The 22196-nt window shown below is 42.5% G+C and overlaps 1 protein-coding gene across 5 annotated transcripts in view; it reads left to right on the top strand.

The window, feature by feature from the left end:
- Positions 1–22196, top strand: part of VPS13B (vacuolar protein sorting 13 homolog B) — a 513325-nt gene that overhangs the window by 433419 nt on the left and 57710 nt on the right. For all 5 annotated transcript variants that reach the window (XM_045581364.1, XM_036436747.2, XM_036436745.2 and 2 more), the window contains 3 exons: positions 309–490; positions 1757–2106; positions 7018–7179. In XM_045581364.1, the coding sequence (XP_045437320.1) occupies positions 309–490; positions 1757–2106; positions 7018–7179 (694 nt within the window). The remainder of the gene's footprint in view (positions 1–308; positions 491–1756; positions 2107–7017; positions 7180–22196) is intronic.

Below are 22196 nucleotides of genomic sequence, written 5' to 3'. Positions count from 1 at the left end.
TTGATCTTAAATTAACATGAGAGCAAATTGTCCATGTGTTACATGAGATGTTGGATTGCAGGGAGGTCAGCATGGCCTGGGGTTTGAGGAAAGGCTTTGAAATTTCTCTGCTAGTAGCTCATAGGGACTAATCACAGGGCCTGAATGTTTTAAAACAACTAATTTATGTGAGTAAATACAAAAGATTTGATAACATTGACTCTATAGGATTATGGGTGCTAGCTTTAAAAACTCTATCGAAAGACATCTCACTGGATGATATTGGGAAATTTAGGTGATTGAACTTCTTTTTTCTCTTCTTTCCCTAGCTCTGCAAGTGAGTCTGGTTCTCAGAGCACTTGCGACCAGCTTGTAACACCAACGGCCCTGGCTGCCTGCACCCGTGTGGACTCCTGCTTCACCCCGTGGTTTGTCCCATCTCTCTGTATCTCCCTCCAGTTTGCTTACCTGGAGTTCCATCTTTGTCATCACTTGGATCAACTAGGCACAGGTACTCTTCATTTTAGCATCAGCATAACAACCACTTAATATTCATTACTTTGTCTTCTGGGTTCTCCAGACACAATTCATCTGTTTTTATGCAGATACTTTCTTTTGAGGAGGTAAAAAAGTTTTGGGGGGATTTCCATTCTGTGCACTAGAGTGTTAGTGATGTTTCAAAGTGCCGTGATGGCTAATCACTTCCCCACCCAAAGGACCTCTCTGCTGACCACCACCCACACGCTGGTATAAAGTCTTAGAAGCAGCATCATTCCCCCAACAGTGAGCACTGGCAAAGTTATTCTGAAGTTGACTTCATATAACAGGTGTGCCTCTTACTTTGAGCTATCAAATGGACCTATTGTATAGGTTACTAATTGTATTGAACTGACATGATTTTGCATATTTCCGGTAGAAATTTTCAAGCAAGTTACTAAAATTGCAGGTTTTGCTACTATTGCAATTAGATCTTTTTGAAAGAAATACATCTGTTTTTGTTCTACATCCTGACCCATTACATTAATGGCAGTTAGATTCCAAAAATGCTTGATATCACCTTATTTTAAAAGCATGACTACCTTCTACAAAAGATTGGCAACTTCTCCAATAATTTGAAAAAGTGGCACTTTAACAGGCTTGTACAGTCGAAGATTAAATTTCCCCACAGCCCCAAAGTGGCCTTTTATAGGTTTGATAATATTACATGAATAATTATTTCTCAAAGCCTTTACCAAACCTTTTCTAGTCAATACATTTTGATTCGGGTATTAGGTTTTCAACCTACATGTAATGGAAAAAAAAGGGGAAAAATCAGATTAAAACTAAACACAGCTGCTGTTAAACATCTTGCCTTTTCAGCAAAAATGGAGTTCAACCTGATTTTTCTAACTCTCTGAGTCATGACTTTGCTTTTGAGATTTAGTGAGTACAGATACAGACACTTCTGATCTGTACAGATACAGAAACTCTCCTCGGGTATTTACCTCCTTTTCATTTTATTTCTTGTCTCTGTGATCAAAGTTTGTCTGTGAATCTGACTGTAACCTTTGGAGACAATATGTATTTAAGAGGCCTGCTGGTTGAACAAACCAGTCTTGCTTGCCAATATCAAATGGCAGTTCAAATACTTCATTATCTTCAGGAGAACGTGTAAACCTATTAATATTCCACCTCCAATATCGAATTCCATCACCAAGAACTGAAGAATTTGAATGTCATCTCTTTATTTCTATAAGGCACAGGCTCATCTCCATGGCTCTTTTTCTTACTTCTACAGTGCCGCCGCCCTACCTACAGCCGTTTGTCTCGGATAAAAATGTGCCACCTGAGCTGGAGTACATGATCGTCTCCTTCAGAGAGCCGCGCCTGTATCTCCGGCAGTGGAGCAGCAGTTCTGTCTGTCAGGAGATCCAGTTCTCGGCCCAGGCGGACTGCAAGCTGCTGGAGTGCAGGAACGTGACGATGCAGAGCCTGGTGAAACCCTTCAGCGTCTCCGGACAGATGGCCGTCTCCAGCGATGCAGCAGAAAAGCGGCTCGACTGCACCGTCATGGTCGATTCCATGTTTGTAGACATCGGGCAGCACGCGGTCCACTCCCTGAACACGGCAGTGCAAGCGTGGCAGCAGGTACGTGCATCCTAGACCACGGGCAGCTTGTCCACGTGTGAGTTCTGATCAGGCACTGTGTTATCACTTCTAATGAGAAGCATTAACTTGAGTGTGAGAGAAGGAAGTTTGATGGGCACCGTCCTATCTGGGGCCTTCTCTGTGTTGGCTCAGGGATGCATAAAAGCTTTGGAGGATATGGTTCTCTCCATATGCATGGGAGATCATGCCCACATTTTTGTAACTAATGTACCACATCTGTGTGGAAAGTAACATATTCCCAGAAATTTTTTTTTCTCAAGTTTTATGGCTCTCGTTTGCCAAAGCTTCAGCTTAGCTATGTATCAAGTTGTCTGAGCATCTATTGCAGGCTGAAGGGCCGTGGGCGCACCTCTCTTATAATAAACATTCCATCTTCTCGCAGAGGAAACATGTGAGCACAACATGGGCTCACTCTCTCTCCTGCGACAGTCTGCCATTTTGAATCATTAAAAAGCACTTGGTAATGGATTTTAATTTGAATGTTTGGATAACATGCTGTGATTTAAGAACAGATCGCTGCTTCTCTTTCTGATAGTCAGTATCATATTGTATTTCCATAAAGTTCGTGCTGCTGTGTAAGCTGAGGCACTTCCCACATTTGAGTATGTTTCGTGCATGTGTGTGGAGCTGGCTCCCCACGAGAAATGGTCCTTCATCCTGCACTGACTTCACGTGGGAACAGGCACAGCGAGGGGGGAGGGGCTTGAGTTCTGGAGCATATGAATCTTTATGGGAATAAACTTCTCTGTATGTGCACAAAGACCTATACAAGACTAAGGAATTAATTACCTAACATGGCACTACAATAGCAAAGGGAAAGAAGATAACACATCTGTTTTATATTTTAAAATTCCTTTTTAAGGGCATTCCATGGTTTTCTTGTTGCAAAGGACATGCGTAAAATAAGAGCTAGTGTGATCTAAATCTTTGCAGCTGGTTCAAATAGCGATGTGAAAAAAACTTCCATGGCTCCAATTTCTGTTTTTTGTCATATTTTGAACAATGCATTTAATAAAAAACAAACCTAGAAAATATAAAAGAGTCATTGATAGAGAACTTAAACGTAGGCTATTTTTGTCTTGGTATCGGGGGCCATTATGAGGGGACTCGTGTGTAACAACTACTGCAAAATGGCCTCCAGAAATCCCAGCCCCCTCCTAGGGTAAAAACATTCTCTTAGACACAGCTATACATCCAAATAACACAGCACATAAATATTTAAATGTTTTAAACCACATCAGAGTGCGAATGACTGGCTAGCTCAGTGCCTTGAAGGAATATTCTGAAGGTTTTTTTTTTTTTAATGGAATTGTATATTTGATTAAGTAGAGCCATATGTCACGTAGCATATTGCTGACAGGTACATTCTATGAATAGTTGGTTCTGATTTACACAGGGATTTGGCAATGTTAACATGAGCCACAAGCGGATATACTTCTGTAATTGTTGCTGTAATTTTCTTGTTTCCTCCCGTGTCAAGGGTACTTGCCACCAAGTTTTAATGTGGTAGGCATCTAGCCCTGTGTATTCTAAAGTAAATACAGAAATGCACAACTTCAGAATTATAGGATATTTGACATTGAAATGGGCTTATAAAGGGTTATTAAGTTCATTGTTTCTAAAATATTCAGAATGTGGTTTATCCCCTTTAGAGGGGAAACTTGGTTTCCCAACTTATATTTTATTGTGTGTATAGTGATCAATACAGTATAATTGTTACCAATGAGAAATATGAATTTAATAAGCAGGACATTTTGGGTTTTCCATATAGTTTTTATCAGATTCATCTCTGAGACAAGTCATTTGTATTCAGTGTAGATGGACCAAACAGATGAAGCATGAAATAATTTGGCCTTTCACCTTTAGGTCACAAGTTCAAGATTAACAGAAGCCTTCATTAGTGTCTGATTTCTCTGGTGGTAGTTTCTTGTTGTTTTTTTTCTTTTCTTTGTGAATGATTAATGTCTTGTGGAACCAGCTTAAGGATCAAAATGACATTTGAAGTTTGCTTTTTATTTTTATGTTACATTCCCACATCTGAACAAAATAGCATTTAAAGGGGATTTTTATTTAAAAATCAAGCTTACACTCATGTGTCTTGTCTTACACCAAAACGACATCTCTGTTTAACTACAAATGCCTACACAACACTCCAACGCAAACCTTACGTGTAAATAAGCCACCTTTCAATTACGCATATGAGTGAACATTCTGAGGTTTGGCCTCTGGGAGGCACATGAAATGTGTATGATCTTTTTATACCAGAATTTAAAAATACAGTCCAAGAAATGCCTCAGCGTGTTGCAGTTATAACGAGCCCCACGCTGAAGGAGCAGTGGGGAAACAGCTCCCCGAGGACTGTGAGCATTCTTCAGAAAAATGTAAACAACCCCCTTGTGTTCCTTCGTTTTCATTTTTTCCTAAAACCCTCATTTATGAAAGGTCAGTTTTCAGAGATGAGGAAAGTAATATGATTTTTTTTTTTCTACTCAAGCCTCATCTGGTCACTTAACCTCTATGTCACCGTCGCAGAGACCCCAGTTCATGATGAAAACAGAATTTCAACCTTGGGGTGTGTTATCTAGGTGGGAGTTTGGCAGCATGTCCTGTCTTTGTGTTTGTGCTCTTGGGCCTAAAGGAGAGGGAAGCTGTTTACAAGGAGAGCAGCTTGTGTTGCTTACATAATGCTAGATGGAAAAACCATTAGGACTAATTGTACACGTGACTCCCGTTGGATTACAGCCTTACATAAGGTGCAAATGGTAGGACTGGATAGGATGGACTCGGACAGGAACGGGCGGGACACTCAAGAGAAAAACTGCTGGAAGGAAATTCATCAAAATGTTCATCGCAGTTAGAGACTTTAAAACAATCCGTACTTTCTGTATTTTCTAACTTTTCTACTGTGAGCATTTATTGCATTCATGCTTTTCAAAATTAAACTTCTATACTTGTTTCACAAGTTTCTGTTGAGTATTGTATGTGTCAGGCATCATGCTGAGAACTGGAGGGAAAGTTATCAATAGCCCAGGCTGATTCCTGCCTTTAGGAAGCATGGAGTCTAGTGATGGGGACAGTATGGACCCTTTGTTCATACCAACAATTCCTTAGTCGCAGCAGGGTAATCCTGCGAAGGTGAGAGATGAGTAAGATGCGAGCATAAGTCCGGGCCCTGACGTGAGGAGGTCTGAGAGGCTGCTCCGTGGACGGAGCCTGGACACGGGCCTGCAGGCGGAGTGGAAGGAAGCTTGTGGGGCCAGGAGGGAGGAGGTGGCAGCAGGGGCCAGGCTGTGAGGCAGGAGAGGGACGTCGGGTGAGCTGGGCGTGGTCAGGATCGGGTGGGAGGACCTGCCAGGGGCTGTGGGAGCTGGGCCGTCTGAGCACGTGGAGAGGAGGTGGATGTGGTGATGGTGAAGTTGCGGCTCAGGATTAAAAGCCGCAGCCAGGAGCATGATGGAGACGGCAGATAACCGACATTGTCATTCCTTTGCTACTGAGCCAGGGGCTGTTCTCATGGTTAGTGTGGCCGCCCAGCAGGGTGGCACTCCAAGAGCAGAGAGGCTTGGTGGGATGGCTGGGTGGTAGAGCGAGAGCTTGGAAGTCCTCGGGGGCATTGGAAGGAGCTCCCTCGGGGCCTCTTCACCAGCCTCAGCCACAGCTCTGCCCCCTCTGGCATTGGCGATAGCGAGGAATGGGTTCCTCCTCCCAGGACAACTGCTCAGGGTGAGTTCTAGGCCGGGTCCTGGTCCGGGCTGGACTCAGGTGGGTTCACCCATCCACTGGGCTGCAGGCTTCACCATCACGTAACTCCCTGAGCGCGTGAGGGACGCACCCCCTTAGGCTCTCCTCTCGTCGGTAAAACGGCAAATGACGGCGTGTGGCCTTGTGACGCCATTGTCATCCACAGCCAGGAGACAGGCCAGCGGAGAAGCGTGCTGCCTCCCATTGTCTGCACGTCGATGGGCTGGTTTATACCTTTTTTCTAAAGTGCAGCATTTACTTAGCTTTTCTCTTTGTTTATTGTCCATTAAGCCATAACCTACCCAGAGTAAGAACAGAAGCTCTCTATCACTTTGCCCGTGGTTTAATATAACAGCAGCCAGGAGAGACACCAACCAGTTGAAAAGGAGGTATAAACACAGGAGATCATCACCAATGTGCTGAGCCTTCACAGGCTCATGGAAGACATGCGCTGATTGAAGACTCTGAGCTGCAACAGACACCAGCACCTGTGTTTTAGCTAAAGCGCTTCTCTTGCACACAGCAACTTGGCTTCCCCTGACTCTGGAGCGGGTCTGTTTCGTGTGTGCAGCCTCTTAACAATAGAGGGAAAGTTGTGGTTTTATTTGCATCTCTCCCTGAGCACAGTTACATACACACACACACACACACACACACACACACACACACACTCCCTCCCCCTTAAGGGATCTGGGGACATATTACCTAAAAGATCCTTATTTCTGTAGGGTACAAACTGTGGCTTTGTAATTGGTCTTGATTGCCGAGTTGAGAAGGCCAGGAACACGGTAATTCTAGCCGCCAGCACTCTGCTCAAACACGTGCACTACCCAGCTCAGCGTTCTCCGTAGGATGTTAATTCATTTTAAAATGTTCAAAGTTTGAGGGATCTCATTGTTCTTTTACTCCTCTGTGCCTATGATTTATTTTGCAGGAGTGTAAGTCAAAACATATTTTTGGACCGCGTCAGATCTCTTTAAGGTATTTTTGGTGCTTGTCCTGGAAGTATAGAATACTTTGTATACACGGGCTAATGACAGCAGATCCTTGAGTGTTCCTGCGTTGTAACAGTCGCCACCGGGCAGACAGCTGCCAAACATCTTGCAGTTAATCTGATGCACGTTGGCTCTCGTATCCCTTTCCTTTCAGAACCAATGCCCCGAGGAGGAGGAGCTGGTCTTCAGCCATTTTGTGATCTGTAATGACACCCAGGAGACACTGCGGTTTGGCCAGGTGGACACCGATGAGAACGTCCTGCTGGCGAGCCTCCACCGTCACCAGTACAGCTGGCGCTCGCACAGGTCCCCGCAGGTATGTGATGTGAGAAGCAGCTCGCAGGCAGGGCGATCGTTAAGGCTGGCGGTCCACTCGTTCTGCAGGGGTATGCCTGTGTCCTCTTTTTGGGCTGGGTCTCCCAAGGACCCACGGGTCCCAGAAAAAGTTGAGAGATGGGGACACAGTGCTCCGAGCGTCCCTTGGGGAGGACGTTCTCCCAGGAGCACGGGCGGTGGAATGGCACGGTGGCCACGAGATTGAATCTAGACGTAGGTTTGGATCCTGGCCGGCTCACGTGTAACACGGGGATAATAGCAGTAACTATTTCATGGGATGGTGAGGATTAAATAATAAATATGTATAAGGCACCAAAGAGTGTTTGATAAACTGTAATCATTGGCTATTATATTTCATTTGTTTATTATTCAGATGTTTTAAAATATATTTTTGTTGATTTGAGAGAGAGAGAGAAGGAGAAACGTCAATGATGAGAGAGTTTCATTGATTGACTGCCTCCTGCAAGCCCCCTGCTGGGGACAGAGTCTGTAACCCCACAGTAAACAGCAGGGCTGTTTATCCAGATTGTTCCCGTGTGCCAAGCATGTGCCTGGCACTGGGAGTTCAAAGGTAACCCTCGCCTTCCGAGGGACAGCTCCCGTTCTGTGATGAGGCGAGCCGGACGACAGACTGTGCCCAGGGGAGCACTGAGGAGAGACATACCAAAGGATGTCTGTTTTCCAAGCAGGGTAATTCCATTTGCCTGTCACATTCGATGGGAACAATTAGAGGGATGTGCCCCGCAGGGCTAATATGAGGGTGAATTAAACACAAAGATGTGGTCTTAAATGAGTAAAAGAAGTCCTAGGAAGTACTCTCAGGAATAATGTATTTCTAAAACTCGGGGTAATAAGGAAACTACTGTCTGCTTGTGATTAAAAGAAAGTCATTAAATTAGAGAACAAGTTTTCCCATCTGGGACCAGCTTCCATAGACCGGCCTCAGACCATGCTGTCCCCTCGGGCTCCCGCTTGCTCTCCCCCCACCCCAGTAGCTGGATTTCTGATTTCTTCCTTGCTGTTTCATGAATTGCCACACTATTACTGTAAAAATTGGGAAATGTAGATACAATACAATTCTTATTTAAGTATATTGTTTAAACTAATTCTAGTTAAAGTGACAGGACTTTAAAACTACAAAAATCCTTTTTAGTTAAAAAGTTCTTACAAATATTTTTCAAGTGATTTAATATTGGACTCATAATTTCAGAGTGAATGACTTGCCCTTATTTTCAAATTTTCCTCTTGAGAAATTTCCGTGTTAGAGAATTTTTAAGTTTGGTTGTTTGCCTCTTATAACATAATTAAAGGGTGTTTTATTTATTTGTTTCAAAACTAAGTTCCTTTTTATTTTGTTTATTTATTGCAAAAGTGAGAACATACATAGACCAAATAAATAAATAAAAATGACCCCCTATGATTCCAGCCACCCAGACAACCTGGGCCAACACTTGTTGCCTTTTAGAGTTCTGAAAGGCTCCCATGGTGATTGCATTCGCAGCAGAGAGTGAGTGGCGGGAAGGCGGCCTCTGAGAAGCTGCCATGTGGGCTATCGTCCACTGGTAACTGGACGACCAAGGGGTCCGGGCTGCCTGTCTCTACTTGAGCCAATTAAGCACAGACAAGGTTGAATCATATATGAGTGTTTATTCCAATAACGCCGGCAGTGTGGGAGAGCAGCAGGTCACCCCAGAAATTCTGCTCTGACCCCACACCCTACCTCCACCCCGCCAGCTGGCTGGTTACACACACACACACACACACACACACACACACACACACGCACACGCACACACGCACAGGAGGGGGAAGACAGCTCTGTGCAGCTGGAGCTGCCAGTGTGGCAGGGAAAGGGGAGGCAGAGTCTGCAGCCCGGCCTGCGGGAGCTCAGGGTCCGGTAACAAGGTGGCCAGTCTGTGATGACGCAGCCAGCTCAGCCCGGCCCTGGGACCGGACTGTGGTCAGCGTTCCTGAGAAAGCTCCCGGAGGGGGTCAGGGTCTGGGCACAGCAACCAAATCAAGCGTGTCCTGTCCTTGGTCTGTTCTCAACATGTATTTCTTTCCTGAGTCACGGGCCCATCGAGGCAGCTTACCTTTTTACAGCCTTGCTGCATCCTCCAGTTTCCCAGGGGGATAAGGGAACTACTCATCTACGGTGAGTAAGGTGAATCATGATTGGACAACGGTGGCTCTGTTCTCACTACATGCCCTTTCCCACTGTCACACTGACTGTACCTGTCGCCTGGTCCCCCATTCACACACAGCTGCTGGACTCAGAATGTGAAGCAAACAAACAAACATAAAGAAAGTGAAATAGAGGATGCTTACTGCCTACAGTCCCCTAAGATGCAGACCACCATGGCCCTCTTGACCCTCAACGCTCCCCGGACCCAGGAGCCACCTGGGGAGGGTGATCGTGAGAACAGCTGGCTCAGTGGTGTTATGAGTGGCTGTACTGATGATCACCCTTCATGTTATGGGCAAACAGTTGTGGGTGGGAGGAGATCAACGAGAAAGAATGGACAGCCATGGCCTTCTCAACACCTTTCATATTAACGCTCTTGCCCTTTCTCAAGGTCTTTTTTGTATTTTTTACTAATTTGGTTTTCACAGTATCCCTGTGTGGTTTGTGTTACTTGTTATGCATATTTTCAGGCAAGGAGCAAACTAGAAATATTAAGCTAAGATAGCAGTCGAGTTGGCATCCCACGTGTTTTCATTCTCCATCTAGTGTTATTTTCAAAACGTCGTCAAACGCTCCTAGGTTTTGGCAGCTTGAGTTGTCTGTTAGGATAGCCAAGCTGTGAGGCTTTAAAAGAAGGGTTTGGAAGTCACTGTCTAATACTCCGCTCTTAAAGCTAAACTAATGGGGTCCTTAGTCCAAGTAGGAACCCTTACAAGGCCTTAACTGTATTACCAAAAAACAAATAATTTTTAATGACAAACTGGAGACATAAGACAGGTGTCTATTAAACTTTTTTTTTTCTTCTTTTAAATCTGTAACTGCAGCCTCTGGACACAAATTTCAGAATGAGCTGTGTTCATTATAATCTTAGGCTAAACTTAGATCAGATTTCAAAAAAAAAAAAAAAAAATGACAACAAGCAGCAAACCACAGTGTCTCTCCCACAGCCACATTTGGCTGAAGGAAGTGTGTTTTAGGATCTTTTGAAGCCAGAGGTCTTACTGGGCCCATGGGGTCTTCGTGGAATTCCTTCGTGCTCTAATGAGAGGTTCCATCCGAGGATCAGGGAGAACGAGCCACTTAGCTTCACAGCGCACCTGGAGGTAGCCCTGGCCTCGCCAGTGAGCAAGCTGTTCTTTTTTCCAGACTCCAACTCACATCCTGCATCGCCCCGCAGGCGTGGTTTCAGGAACATTTGTGTCTGCTGTTTATGCGACCTTGGGTGTGAGTCAGATCACAGTCGCAGGGAGGATTTCTAAAGTTCACAGAACCGTCACTCCACCAAACAGTGCAGCTAAGATTGCAGGGATCAAGAGAGTGGCGATGACACCTGGAGAGGTTTCAAAGAGGTCAGCATGCCGCGGAACCACACAGGAGGTTGCTAACAACAGTCAGTCCCAGCAGGATGGGAAGAAACATGGACACAACCAATGCCAGAAATCCGAAGCTGGAAAACCCTTTATTATAAATGAAAAGTTCAAGACTCTCCTTACAGTTTCCAGCACACGCTCTGAGGCACAGTGGCTTAACATGCTGGGTTTCCCACAACAGTTGCTTGCCTAAACAATCAGAGGAAGAACAGAACTATTTCCTAGGGAATCATTGAACCTCTTCAGCCGCACAGCCATACTGGCCATGACAGGGGGCCCTAAATATCCCAGTTCAGTAGACTTCAGATCAGGTTGAGAACAATAATCAGTGAGGAATTGGTCTTCAAAGAAGAACTTTACATTCTAGAGAGTTCAAGTAGGGACCACAGTGTGAGTGAGTGTATGGCAGTTCAGAGTCAAGGGAAGCTATATGTAACTTAGCAAACCAAGGATGGTGACATTTCCATCAATTGGGAGAATTTGTGTATAGTCTGTTTAAGTTAATGTCCTTTTCTTTTTTTCTTCTTTTTTTTTAAACTTTATTATAAACCACTGACCCCTTCTAGCCCACCTCAGCCCTTCACACTATTATCTGTGTTCATGGGTTATGCATATATACGTACAAGTTCCCACCCACCCCCTCCTTCCCTTTGAGTTAAAGTCCTTTACTGGTTAATAGAGAGCACTGTTGGCTAGTTAAACTGCTTGAAATGGGAATGCTTCCACTTCATAAGGAACTACATTTGCTTTTACCCCTATGACCTGCACGGTGTATAGATTGTGCATTGTTTTTTGAACTGCAGAATTTCAAATCTCAGTGACTTCATGTTAGTAATCAAATCACCAAGCAGGGTGAAAATGTGCTATTGACAGATCTAAAGAAAATAATAAAATGTTGCTTCAAAATGGATACCCTAGAAAGTTTCATTAGCTCATGAAAAATGGCAGATACTTAAAAATTCAGAATAGAGCAAGGTAAGAATTTTGAAGAGCAGCAGAAGTATCCATCAAAGCATCGGATTTAGTGGAGAAAACAAAGCACACATTGCTGTAAGTCAGAGGCCGGCATCGGTCTCCAGTGTGGGCTCTCAGGGCCGCAGTCTGCGTGGCAGCTACTCAGCTCTGCGCAAAAGCAGCCGTCACGAATGAGCGTGGTTGGGTCCAACAGAATTTATTTATAGACGGTAAAATTTGAATTTCAGAAATTTTCACACATCACGGAATATCCTTTTGATTTTTTTTCAACCATTTAAAAATGTGAAAGCCATTCTTAGCTCACAGGCTCTGTGAAAATAGACGCTGCACCAAATGTGACCCACATGCCACAGCTCGCGAGTCCCTCGGTTCACAAAATTCGGTACGCTAACAGTTTGATATTCAATTATTTTTACTCTGATCTAATTAGTATTCCTACCACTTAAAAACTTGGTAAAATGTTTCGGGAACTAAGAAATGATAAGTAATAGTTTATACCTAACAGATATAATCAACCTGTACTTACCCCATAGTAGTAAAATATTTTTATTCTACTCCTTCTAGGCTCAAAAGAATAGTATGGCCTACAGGTTAAAAAGTTGGCCTATTATTAGTGCCTACGTAGTAGTGACTAGAGAGAAAAATGCTGAGGTGAGAGGGCCGGGAGGACTTAATTAGTTATCTCTTGCTATGCCACAGTGTACAGTGGTGGTACAGGCATCAGGTATCTACTGTAGACATTCCCTTTCATAAAAGGATGAAATGGGAGAAGTAGACCTGAAATCCAACCAGATTAATGTTGGAAGTTTCTTGATTAGAATCATTCATACTTCTGCTTGGGAATAATTGTCTGTGGCTCATGGCTTCAGACTCTTGGCCCGAGCCTCTGAGTCATCCATCCTTTTCCATGGAAAGTATCCTATGTTCTCACGTCATTGTTTTCTCAGGCTGGTTTCTGTTCCTAGAATTTTGAAGATTCAAAGACCTCTTTACATTTTGTACTGTCTTTGTTTCTTTCAGTCTAAATTGACAGTGTTTCTGCCAATATAGTTCTTTATACAATTTTGTGGGTTTCTTATTAATTTTCTTTTAGCTTTTCTTAATTATTTTTTAATTCATTAACTGCTTAAATTAAACATAACAAAATAATATGGGGCTTATAAATTGCATAGAAGTTAAATATATGGCAACAATAGCACAAAAGACTTAAAAGAGGATAAAAATTTATATTTCTGTAAAATACATATTGTTCATATTTTAGTTGGTCTACCATTGATATTTGTTTTCTATTTGTCCCATCTCTTCTTTGTTCCTTTGCATTTCTATTCTTTTGAATAACTGAGTATTTTTTAATATTCCATTGTCTCTAAAAAGAATTATGCCTTGAAAATCTTCATAAACATTATTTACATTCTCTCTGCTTATGTCTTAATTATCAGCAATATGCTGAATCTTACATTCTTATTACTGACTGGGCCATATTACTTGCCTTTTAGTTTGTTTTCCCATCACCATTTTCCCCTCCATGGCCACCTCCACCTCCACCCTAGAGAAAATCACACCCATCTGTCTCTTCAAGATCATTCCTTCTCCACTTTTAGATTCTGCTGACACTTTTGAGGGACATCACCCTTACATGGCTTAGAAGCCCTATGATTTAAATAGCTCATCGAGACACGGATTTAGATCTCTCTGAGGTCTTTAACAGAGGGCTTACAGCCACTTCCTTAGCTTCATTCCTAGACCATGCCCTGAATATGATTTTTGCCTGGAAGCCATTTCTTGATTTTAGCATCATTTGCCATCTGGAAATCTGGGGATTTTGAAAATTAGCGAATCTTGAATCTTTATTATCTGATAGTTCCCTTTTAAGATTATATTGCCCCTCTTGGACTTTGATATAAGCAGCAGATGAAAACCAGGGGGCATTTAGGCATTGCCTGGAAATCTCCTTAGCTAGATTACATGGTTTCTTAGGCACACTTTCTACTTTGCATGCGATAGTGTTGCTAAACTCTCTGCCACTACATAACAAGGATCCCTTTTCCTCCAGTTTCCGATAACATTTTCCTAAAGTCCTCACTGGCAGCCTCCGCTAAGGCCACCAAGTTCCTGATAATATCTTTGAAGCACCTTAGACACTAACAGCCCCAAGTCCTTCCAGTTTCTGCCCACCTGCTGCTCCAAAGCCCTTTGACATTTTAGGCTTTTGTTACAGTGCACCCCACGTGCAGATACCAAAATTTCTTATCGGTTACATACTGCTGATTAACAAATTACCCTAAAACTTTGAGTACTAAAACAACAAATATTTATTCTCAGTCTCATTAGCCAGGAGTTTGGGAGTGGTGTCCCTGAATGGCTCTTGAGTTCAGAGGCTCTGATAAGGAGGTAGTCAAAATGTCAGCTGGAGCTGCCACCATCTAAGGTAGGGGTGTCGAACTCAATCAGAGAAGGGGCCAAAATCTAAAATCCAGCCTAAATCGCGGGCCGAATGGTTTACTGAACAGTCATAAACTGACATTGTGATGGAAACGCAGCGGAGTGCAGTGATGACAGCGCGGTGTGGGCCACATTGCAAGGCCTGGCGGGACGGATATGGCCCGCGGGCCTTGTGTTTGACACATGTGATCTAAGGGCTTGGCTGGACTGCAAGACCCATTTCTAAAATGGCTCAGTCACCTGGCTCTTGGCAGAAGGCCTGAGCTCTTTGCCTCACAGGTCTCTGCATGGAGCTGCTTGAGCATTCTCAGGATGTAGCAGAGGGCTTCCCCTGGACCAGAGAGAATAAGACAGAAGCCACAGTGTCTTTTATGACCTAAGCTCAGAAGTCACCCATTGTCATTTCTGTAACATCCTAGTGGTTACACAGATCAGCCCTATTCGGTGTGGAAGGGACTACACAAAGGCACAGATAACGGGGGCCAAAGATCATTGTGGCTGTCCTGGAAGTGGGCTGCCATGAGGACTAGTGGTAGAACGTAGGGTTTAGGCTGAGGAGTGGGATCCACTGAGCAAGAACAAGAGGTATGAGGAAAACCAAGACATAGCAGGAAAACTAGGACATAAAGGTGTTCTAAACACCTCCAAAGAATATCTAGGGGTGTAGAAATGTCAGTGTTGTCAAATGCCATAGGAGACTCAGTGAGGCAAGACCCGAAGAGACCATTGTATTTGGCCATTGGGATGTCACTGATGGCTCAAGGAGAACATATTGGGATAGAAGCCAGTTTGCAGTGGTTGAGAGGCAAAGAAATGAAGAGAATGAACATGATTCTTTTTTAATCTTGGTTGAGTAGTAAGTAGAGAAAGCTGCAGGGTCAAGTGAGGATTTTAAATGGAAGAAACTTAGGTGTGATCATATATAAGAAAAAATAAATAGCGAAGAGGCCGATGATGCACAGACTAGAGGAAGAAGGATTAATGTCATAAGGTGTTAGAACGGAAGTAGAGGGAGGAGCCCAGACCACAGATAGAAGGATGACCACCGCGGGTGGGAGGAGTTTGTACCACTTTCTACTGCAGCCGAACAAACCACCCGAAAACTTAGTGACTTAAAGTATTAGTTCTTGAGTCTGTTGGTCAAATATCTACAGCATTCAATCTGGAGGTTCTTCTGCTAGGCTCAGTCATGAGGCTGCAGCCAGCTGCAGGCCAGCTGGGCTGGGTGGTCCAGCAGCCTCACCTATGTCTTTGGTAGCTGACAGCCCATTGGCCCACGTGCTCTTGGTTCTCCCATGTGACCTCGTCAGCAGGCAGCCCAGATGGGAGCACGAGCAGAGACTGCAAGCCCGTTGAGCCTGAGCTCAGTCATGCGGTGTTTCTTCTGCCACATCCTGGTAGGCAGAGCAAGTCTCAAAATCAGGCCAGATCCAAAGGGTAAGGAACGAGGTTTCACCTTCCAGTAAGAACTGCTGAGAAAATCTATGGCCATTTGCAACGCCCACCAAAGCCTCATTCTTTGTGCAAATGTAAGTGAGGTTGATGTGGGTTTTGCTAAAAGTAAAAAAAGGAGGGGCGGGGGGGGAAGTAGGAAGCTTTAAAAGAATGATTTTTCCCAATATCTAGTCCTATATCCTGTCCATAATAGGCATTCGATAAATCTTCACTGAGCATATAAGTGTTGAGACTTCTCATAACATTTTAGACATTTCTCACAAACATATACCAAAAAAAGCTTAATTATCTTAGAATGGAAATTATAAACAACATTCTTTGCATCATGTTGGATGATTTTGTGTATACTATATAGGCACACAAAAATAGGTCCTCTGATCTCAAAATGTGTCCTTCAGTGTACTGTCAGTGCCCTGGACTCTTAATTGAGAGTTGCTCCTGGTCTCCCCACCCCAGCCCTCTGGCCTCACAGGGGCCTCTAACATCCACTGGGATCGTAAGGACAGCGCTGCAGGAGGGGGCTAGCAGTGTACTTCAAGCAAGACCAGGCCTCAGATCCACATGCATGTCTTAACTCCCCACTTTGGTTTAACTGTGAAAATTTCTTATTTTATCATACACTGGACATGCATCGTACAATTACCAAATATTATCGAACTTAAAACTACATCAAGTTAAATTTGCCATATACTGTCTCTAGCTCTAGTCATGGAGGAGGTAGGTTTCCAGAAACCTGCAGTGTCACCCTTGCTGTAGTGTGGGGCAGCTCCCTGCAGGTCCACTTGGGCAGAAAAGGTTATGTGCCTTCCCTCCCCAGTGGCAGGAGCAAGCCACTCATTGTTGCTGACAGTAAGGAAGTCAGCAGTGAGGTCAATAGTGCCTGGGACCATCTGGCACGGATTGTAATCCAAAATACTCTGTAAGCACTGAGTACTTACAGTATCCAGTGAATACTCGAGACCAGTGACCATCAGCTGCATTTTTGTTTCACTTTTAAGCAGTAATGAAATAGCAAATGGAAGGCTGTAGACGCAGTTCCTTCACCTTTCTCTCTCAAAATATTTCGAGTTTTATAAGAAGGTCCAGTTTTGTAAGAATGCTAGAGTACACATTCTCTGAGGAAGATTGTAGGCCTTGGAAGTCACCAGGAGAAGTAAATGGGCCCTGACAGTTTGGGCCATGAACTATCTAGCGGGTAGAGCATCTTTGGGATTTCTTCATTATCTGTTAGGAAATATATTGACTCTATTAAGTGAGAGGCAGCAGTTTGGATAAATGTTTTGTGTTTGTTTGTTTTTTTATATATATATTTCAAAGTTTTGTTGTGGAAATGGTTTGCCATGTGACCTCATTACAACTTGGTAAAGTCTGTCACAAGAAATGGCCAAGATAGGTTTGTGTGAGGGCACTGTATCCACTCCAGGCTGATTTCTGGAGTTTCCTGGAAGCTTGAGGGAAAGGGCGTGCCTAGGGATTCTTTCAGCTGCGAAGCCCCCAGAGGAGTGACTGCTGGTGCTGCTAATGGTCTCTCTGTCCCCCTCTGGCAATAAATCCTAGATATTGAAGAACAGCTTGGAGAAAAGTGTACTGAAAATTCCGTAAGCTTTTTACAAGACACTCAAAGGCTTTTCACAAGCCACTGCTCTGCTAATGTGAATTCTTGATGTCTAAACATAAAGTTCCTTTACGAAACTAATTTTACATGTGAATTTTAATACGGAGTGCTTGGGGAAAGGGAATGCAGCTGGACCATTAAAGCATGGTATTTTGCCATTTTTCAGTAATGGCAAATACTGATCAAGAATGTTATAAAGATTTCAGCGTACGTACTGTGATCGTCTTTCATCATCACCTATTACCACAAGTCCATGCCACCAAAGCACTAACTCCGTTAAAGACAATGGCATCCCTGTTACTGTGGGGCACGTTTTAATTATTTCCATGCTGACCGGGATATTGAAGAGCTTATTATCTAAAGGTCAGAGTAATGCCCAAGACATGGCCAAGCCCAACGAGTGTCAGATGCATGGAATGTTGGATGACTTCATAGTTACGAAATTATTTCATTTCTCATGATAATTCCCGACTTGCCAAGTGAGTGAATTTTAAGAACTCTGAGAACAGATTTTAAGATAAATGTGAAATAATCCATACTTTTGGAGCCCAGGACTTCCCTTCAGGCATTAGTTCATGTTTGACTTGCTTGACTTACACTTGGGGATAAAGTGAGTTAGGACAAGGTCTTTGATACCACATTCCCTTACAGGGAAAGCAGACCCACTTGCACAACGTTGGCTGGCTCATGTTCCTTGTTACACAGGCTCTCAGAAGCAGCGGCTGCCACGAAATACTTTATTTAACCTTTATAAAAATGTTTTCTTAGTATGGCAAGGCATTTTAGCCCAATGAAAATAAATAACTAAATTTTTTTTTTTTTCGTTTATATCTGTCTGTCGACTGCTGTTTGCTAATTAAAATTCAGGGCTAACAATTAAAATTGTCTAAATTGCCGTGATGACTAAAAAATAAAGATTGCACGAAAACACTTGATCTTTTCTTAGGACACATGTTGGCCTGCCTTCTACTTTACAATAAGCTTAAATTTTGTTCAATGACTGATGTTACATTTGAGAAATATTTCAAAGATAATTTTTGTTTACACTTTGGCTGGGTGTCTCTATTGTTTATATTTGTACTTAATCAAAATTGGTTTTCAAACAAAGCCTGACACTTGGGCTCAGAAACTCAAATATGCATCCAGATCTGAATGACAATCAAAGGGTATCCTCAGTTGCTTATCTTATTGGCTTCCATTTCTCAGCTCTCCCAAATTATTCTTTATCATTTCTACCTAACTTACCCTTTTTTTAAATTTCTTTATTGATTAAAGTATTACATGTATGTCCTCATCCCCCCAATAACCCCCACTCATGCCCTCATCCCCCTGGTGTATGTGTCCAATGGTTAGGCTAATATTCATGCATACAAGTCCTTTGGTTGATCTCTCCCCCTTACACCCACCCCACCATACCTTCCCTCTGAGGTTTGACAGTCTGATCAGTGCTTCTCTATCTCTGGATCTGTCCCTGTTCATCAGTTTATTTTGTTCATTATATTCCATAAATGAGTGAGATCATGTGGTATCTTTCTCTGACTGGCCTATTTTACTTAACATAATGCTCTCCAGTTCCATCCATGCTGTTGCAAATGGTAAGAATACCTTCTTTTTTACTGCAGTGTACTATTCCATTGCTGACATACTCTTTTCTCTTCCACTGAAGTGTTGGTTCCAGCCAAGGGCTTGACAACCACTGACTATCTTTCTGTCAAGAAAGAGTGTCTATGTGGTACCAAATCTCCTTTTCTGTACATACATGCGTATCAAATTTATCTGAATTTTCACTTTTCAGCCCTCTGTAGTAGTGTCAAGGTGAACAGCCTCAAAGACTGTCACACAATTCTAAATATAAGGGAGCTATTGGCATCACAATTCATATCTTTTTCAGTTGTGTATCATTGAATATAGGAATGCTTGCACGCTTTAGAAACATGAAAACAATACCTGTGTAATGTGAAATGACCTCTTTAAAATAAGCCCATATATATCATTTTATACTTTTTTACTGCATGCAGTTAGATCTGATTTTATAATTGATAGGTTCCATAAAGTTATATTTTAAAAATTAATTTGCTCATTAAGTCTTTTTGCAAAAATTTTTGTAATGAAAATTTTCTCCGAATTTAAATAGTTTCAATTTAGATCATCTATACTAATAATAGGATAATATGCAAATTGGTCAGGATGCCGTCACAGTAACAACCAATCAGAAGGCTGTGTGTGCAGCAGTCATGGGTGGGCAGGGACTTGCAGCGTCGGGGATGAGGACCTCTTTACCATGGGGTTCCGCAGGTGCATGGAGAGGCCCCTCCACTGCAGGCCCGGCCCAGGGGTCCGCAGGCCTCCCCTGGCTCCAGCCTACCACTTTGGGGCAGTCCATTGAGGAGCCCCAGATGGGTGGGCGGGCCTACCTCCTTGCGGCAATGGATCACATGGCTGCCACACTATGACAGGGCATGGCCAGGCTGGGGGCCCTCCGCCTCGAGTGCTCACATTTTGTGTTTCAGGCCACTAGTTTTTAATAGAGAATACCCATTAAACATCCAATATTGTTTTATTGATAATGAATAAATCAAAAGTGTCACTATTATTTACCCTACTGTTATCTCTTTTTAAATTTACTTTTCTCTAAGTATGTGCTTCTCAGCCAGAGATTGAAGAAAATAATGTCTGAACAGTGAAAAATAAGTCATTTGTGAAAAATTATTATTTTTTATTTCAAATAAGGTTATGATTTGGTTATAGATATGTTGAAACATGTATTGAGCTTTAATGTTTGCTAGAAATGTGTGACATTTGACATTCTATTTGCCCACCAAAATTAAAATAATTTATCGTAAACTATATGGTGAAGTGACACAATGCACTGTTTTAAAGCTATTAAGACAAAGATATAAGATACCAATAGCATTATTTCTTTTTTTCTAGTAATTATGAGTATATTGTTTTTTGTTCAGACCTATGACATTTTCTCTCATATTCATCTATTTGTCATTTTGCTCTGCATAATTATGAAAGTTTTAAAGTTTTTTTCTTAAAAAACTTGCTCTACTTCTATCACTGTAAATCATTATTCTGCAAATGCATTTTTATTTCCTTTTATTTCTTATCTAATTCCTTTTTATATCATTTAGTTTTTTTAACAAGCTGTTTTCCATTTATATGAGACTGTTCTTTCTTCTCAGTATTTTCCTACAGTTTATAGAAATCATGTAATTTTGCATACTTTAGAGAAAACCAAAAACATTCCTGGTGTTTTTTTCCCCTGAATTCTGTGACACGGTGCTTACTTTAACTAGTCTCTTCTTCACTTCATATTTTAAGGATGATATTCATTCTTCCTCACTTTGCAGTGTTTTTCACAGGTCTCTGGCTTCTTTTCATTTATTTCTGTTGTTTATTAATGATTGCATCGAGTGGATAACCGTGGGCTAGACCTCATTATCAGCTGAGGAATAGTGAGGTTTCTATTATGTCTCCAGCCACTGGGCAGATGTTAAAGTCAGTTCCCCTTTCCTAGCTGGCATTTGATAATTTTTTTCAACTATACAGCAGTGAGAGCTTCTTCACATTCTTTCATGCTTCTCTGGTGTCCTGAATTGTCCAAATTCCGGAAAAACTACATTTTCTTCATTCACAGATACTGTTTTTGTCTTTTTCCTGGCTCTTGATCTCTATCTTGTGTCAAGCACTCATAAAAAGCAACGGGGTGCTGCTAGAGTCTGTTGTTTCCAGAGAACCACTAGCTTCCGGTGGATATAAAGCCATAGCGGGGGGCCGTAGGGAATGGCATTTCAAACAGCCCAGCATTGTCATTTACTTTGTTCTGGTGTCTTTAATACTTCAGTAAGGGATTTAGTACAAAAAGAACCACTCCAAGTTAGGCTGTTGCCTGCTTTTGTTTACCAGAAATCACAGCCCTGGATATCTTTTACCCTGTTTCAGATGCGTCTTTTTTTCATGTTATTTCTTTGGGTAAGTAAAATATGCTTTCTGGTCAATCTTTTCCCTCCCCCAAGCTGTATACCCTGAGCCCCACAACAGTTGTTTCTTTCCTCTCATAAAACTTGGCAGTATAAATGTTTTTCTTGTTAAGTATTATATCTGTTTCTCTCACTATAGTGTGAGAATTTGTAGTGAGGTAATGTGCCTCACTCATCTGTATTCACCATGTAGTACTGTCAGTTGGCTAATGGTAGACCTTTAATAGATGTGGATCCTAAAAATCTTTGCTGAATTGAACACACACACACACACACAAACACACACACACAACAACAACAACAACAACACTATTGCCCTAGGGGAAAAACTCAAAAATAATGACATGAAACTGCTCCAGGATTCAAGTAAATGGTAACTACTTGAGCAAGCTTGGGAGAAGCTTTGGAGGCTGCAGAGGTGAGCAGAGGAGCCCGGCACCATTAGCAGCATGCCCGCCCTGCAGAGGGGAAAAGGGTTAGTGACTGGCCTGTGGGTGGCTTCACGCTGGAAGCTGTTTTTCAAATACAAATGCAGGTTCTGAATGCTTCCTGCTAGACATTTCTCATCTTAATATTAATTTTATCTGATTGCAAAATATACATATTTAGAGTATGAAATTTGGAAAATACATAAAAGCGCACACATGCAAAGAGATTTAAAACACATAACCCAACACAAGATAGCACTGTTAGCATTCTGGCATACTTCTAGCTATTCTCTCCCATATATAGTCTTTACTCATTTTACAAAAATGGTACGCCTACTGCACATAGTCTTTTGTAACATGCTCTTTCTCAGTTAACCTATCCTAACTGACATTGGTAACGTTCTCTATGTGTGAGTTTTTTCAGCAACCTGGAAGGAGAGGTATGGTTAAAAATAAAGGCTGGGTAAGAAACATTTTCAACATAATTCACCTTATACCTTGCCCTCCCCAACACTGAGGCCCTGGGCAGGCCACTCAATCT

The sequence above is a fragment of the Pipistrellus kuhlii genome, unplaced genomic scaffold, assembly GCF_014108245.1.
Source record: "Pipistrellus kuhlii isolate mPipKuh1 unplaced genomic scaffold, mPipKuh1.p scaffold_m20_p_14, whole genome shotgun sequence".
Classification (NCBI taxonomy): Eukaryota; Metazoa; Chordata; class Mammalia; order Chiroptera; family Vespertilionidae; genus Pipistrellus; species Pipistrellus kuhlii.
Note: the sequence above shows the minus strand (reverse complement) of the source record. Positions and strands in the feature narration are given on the sequence as shown.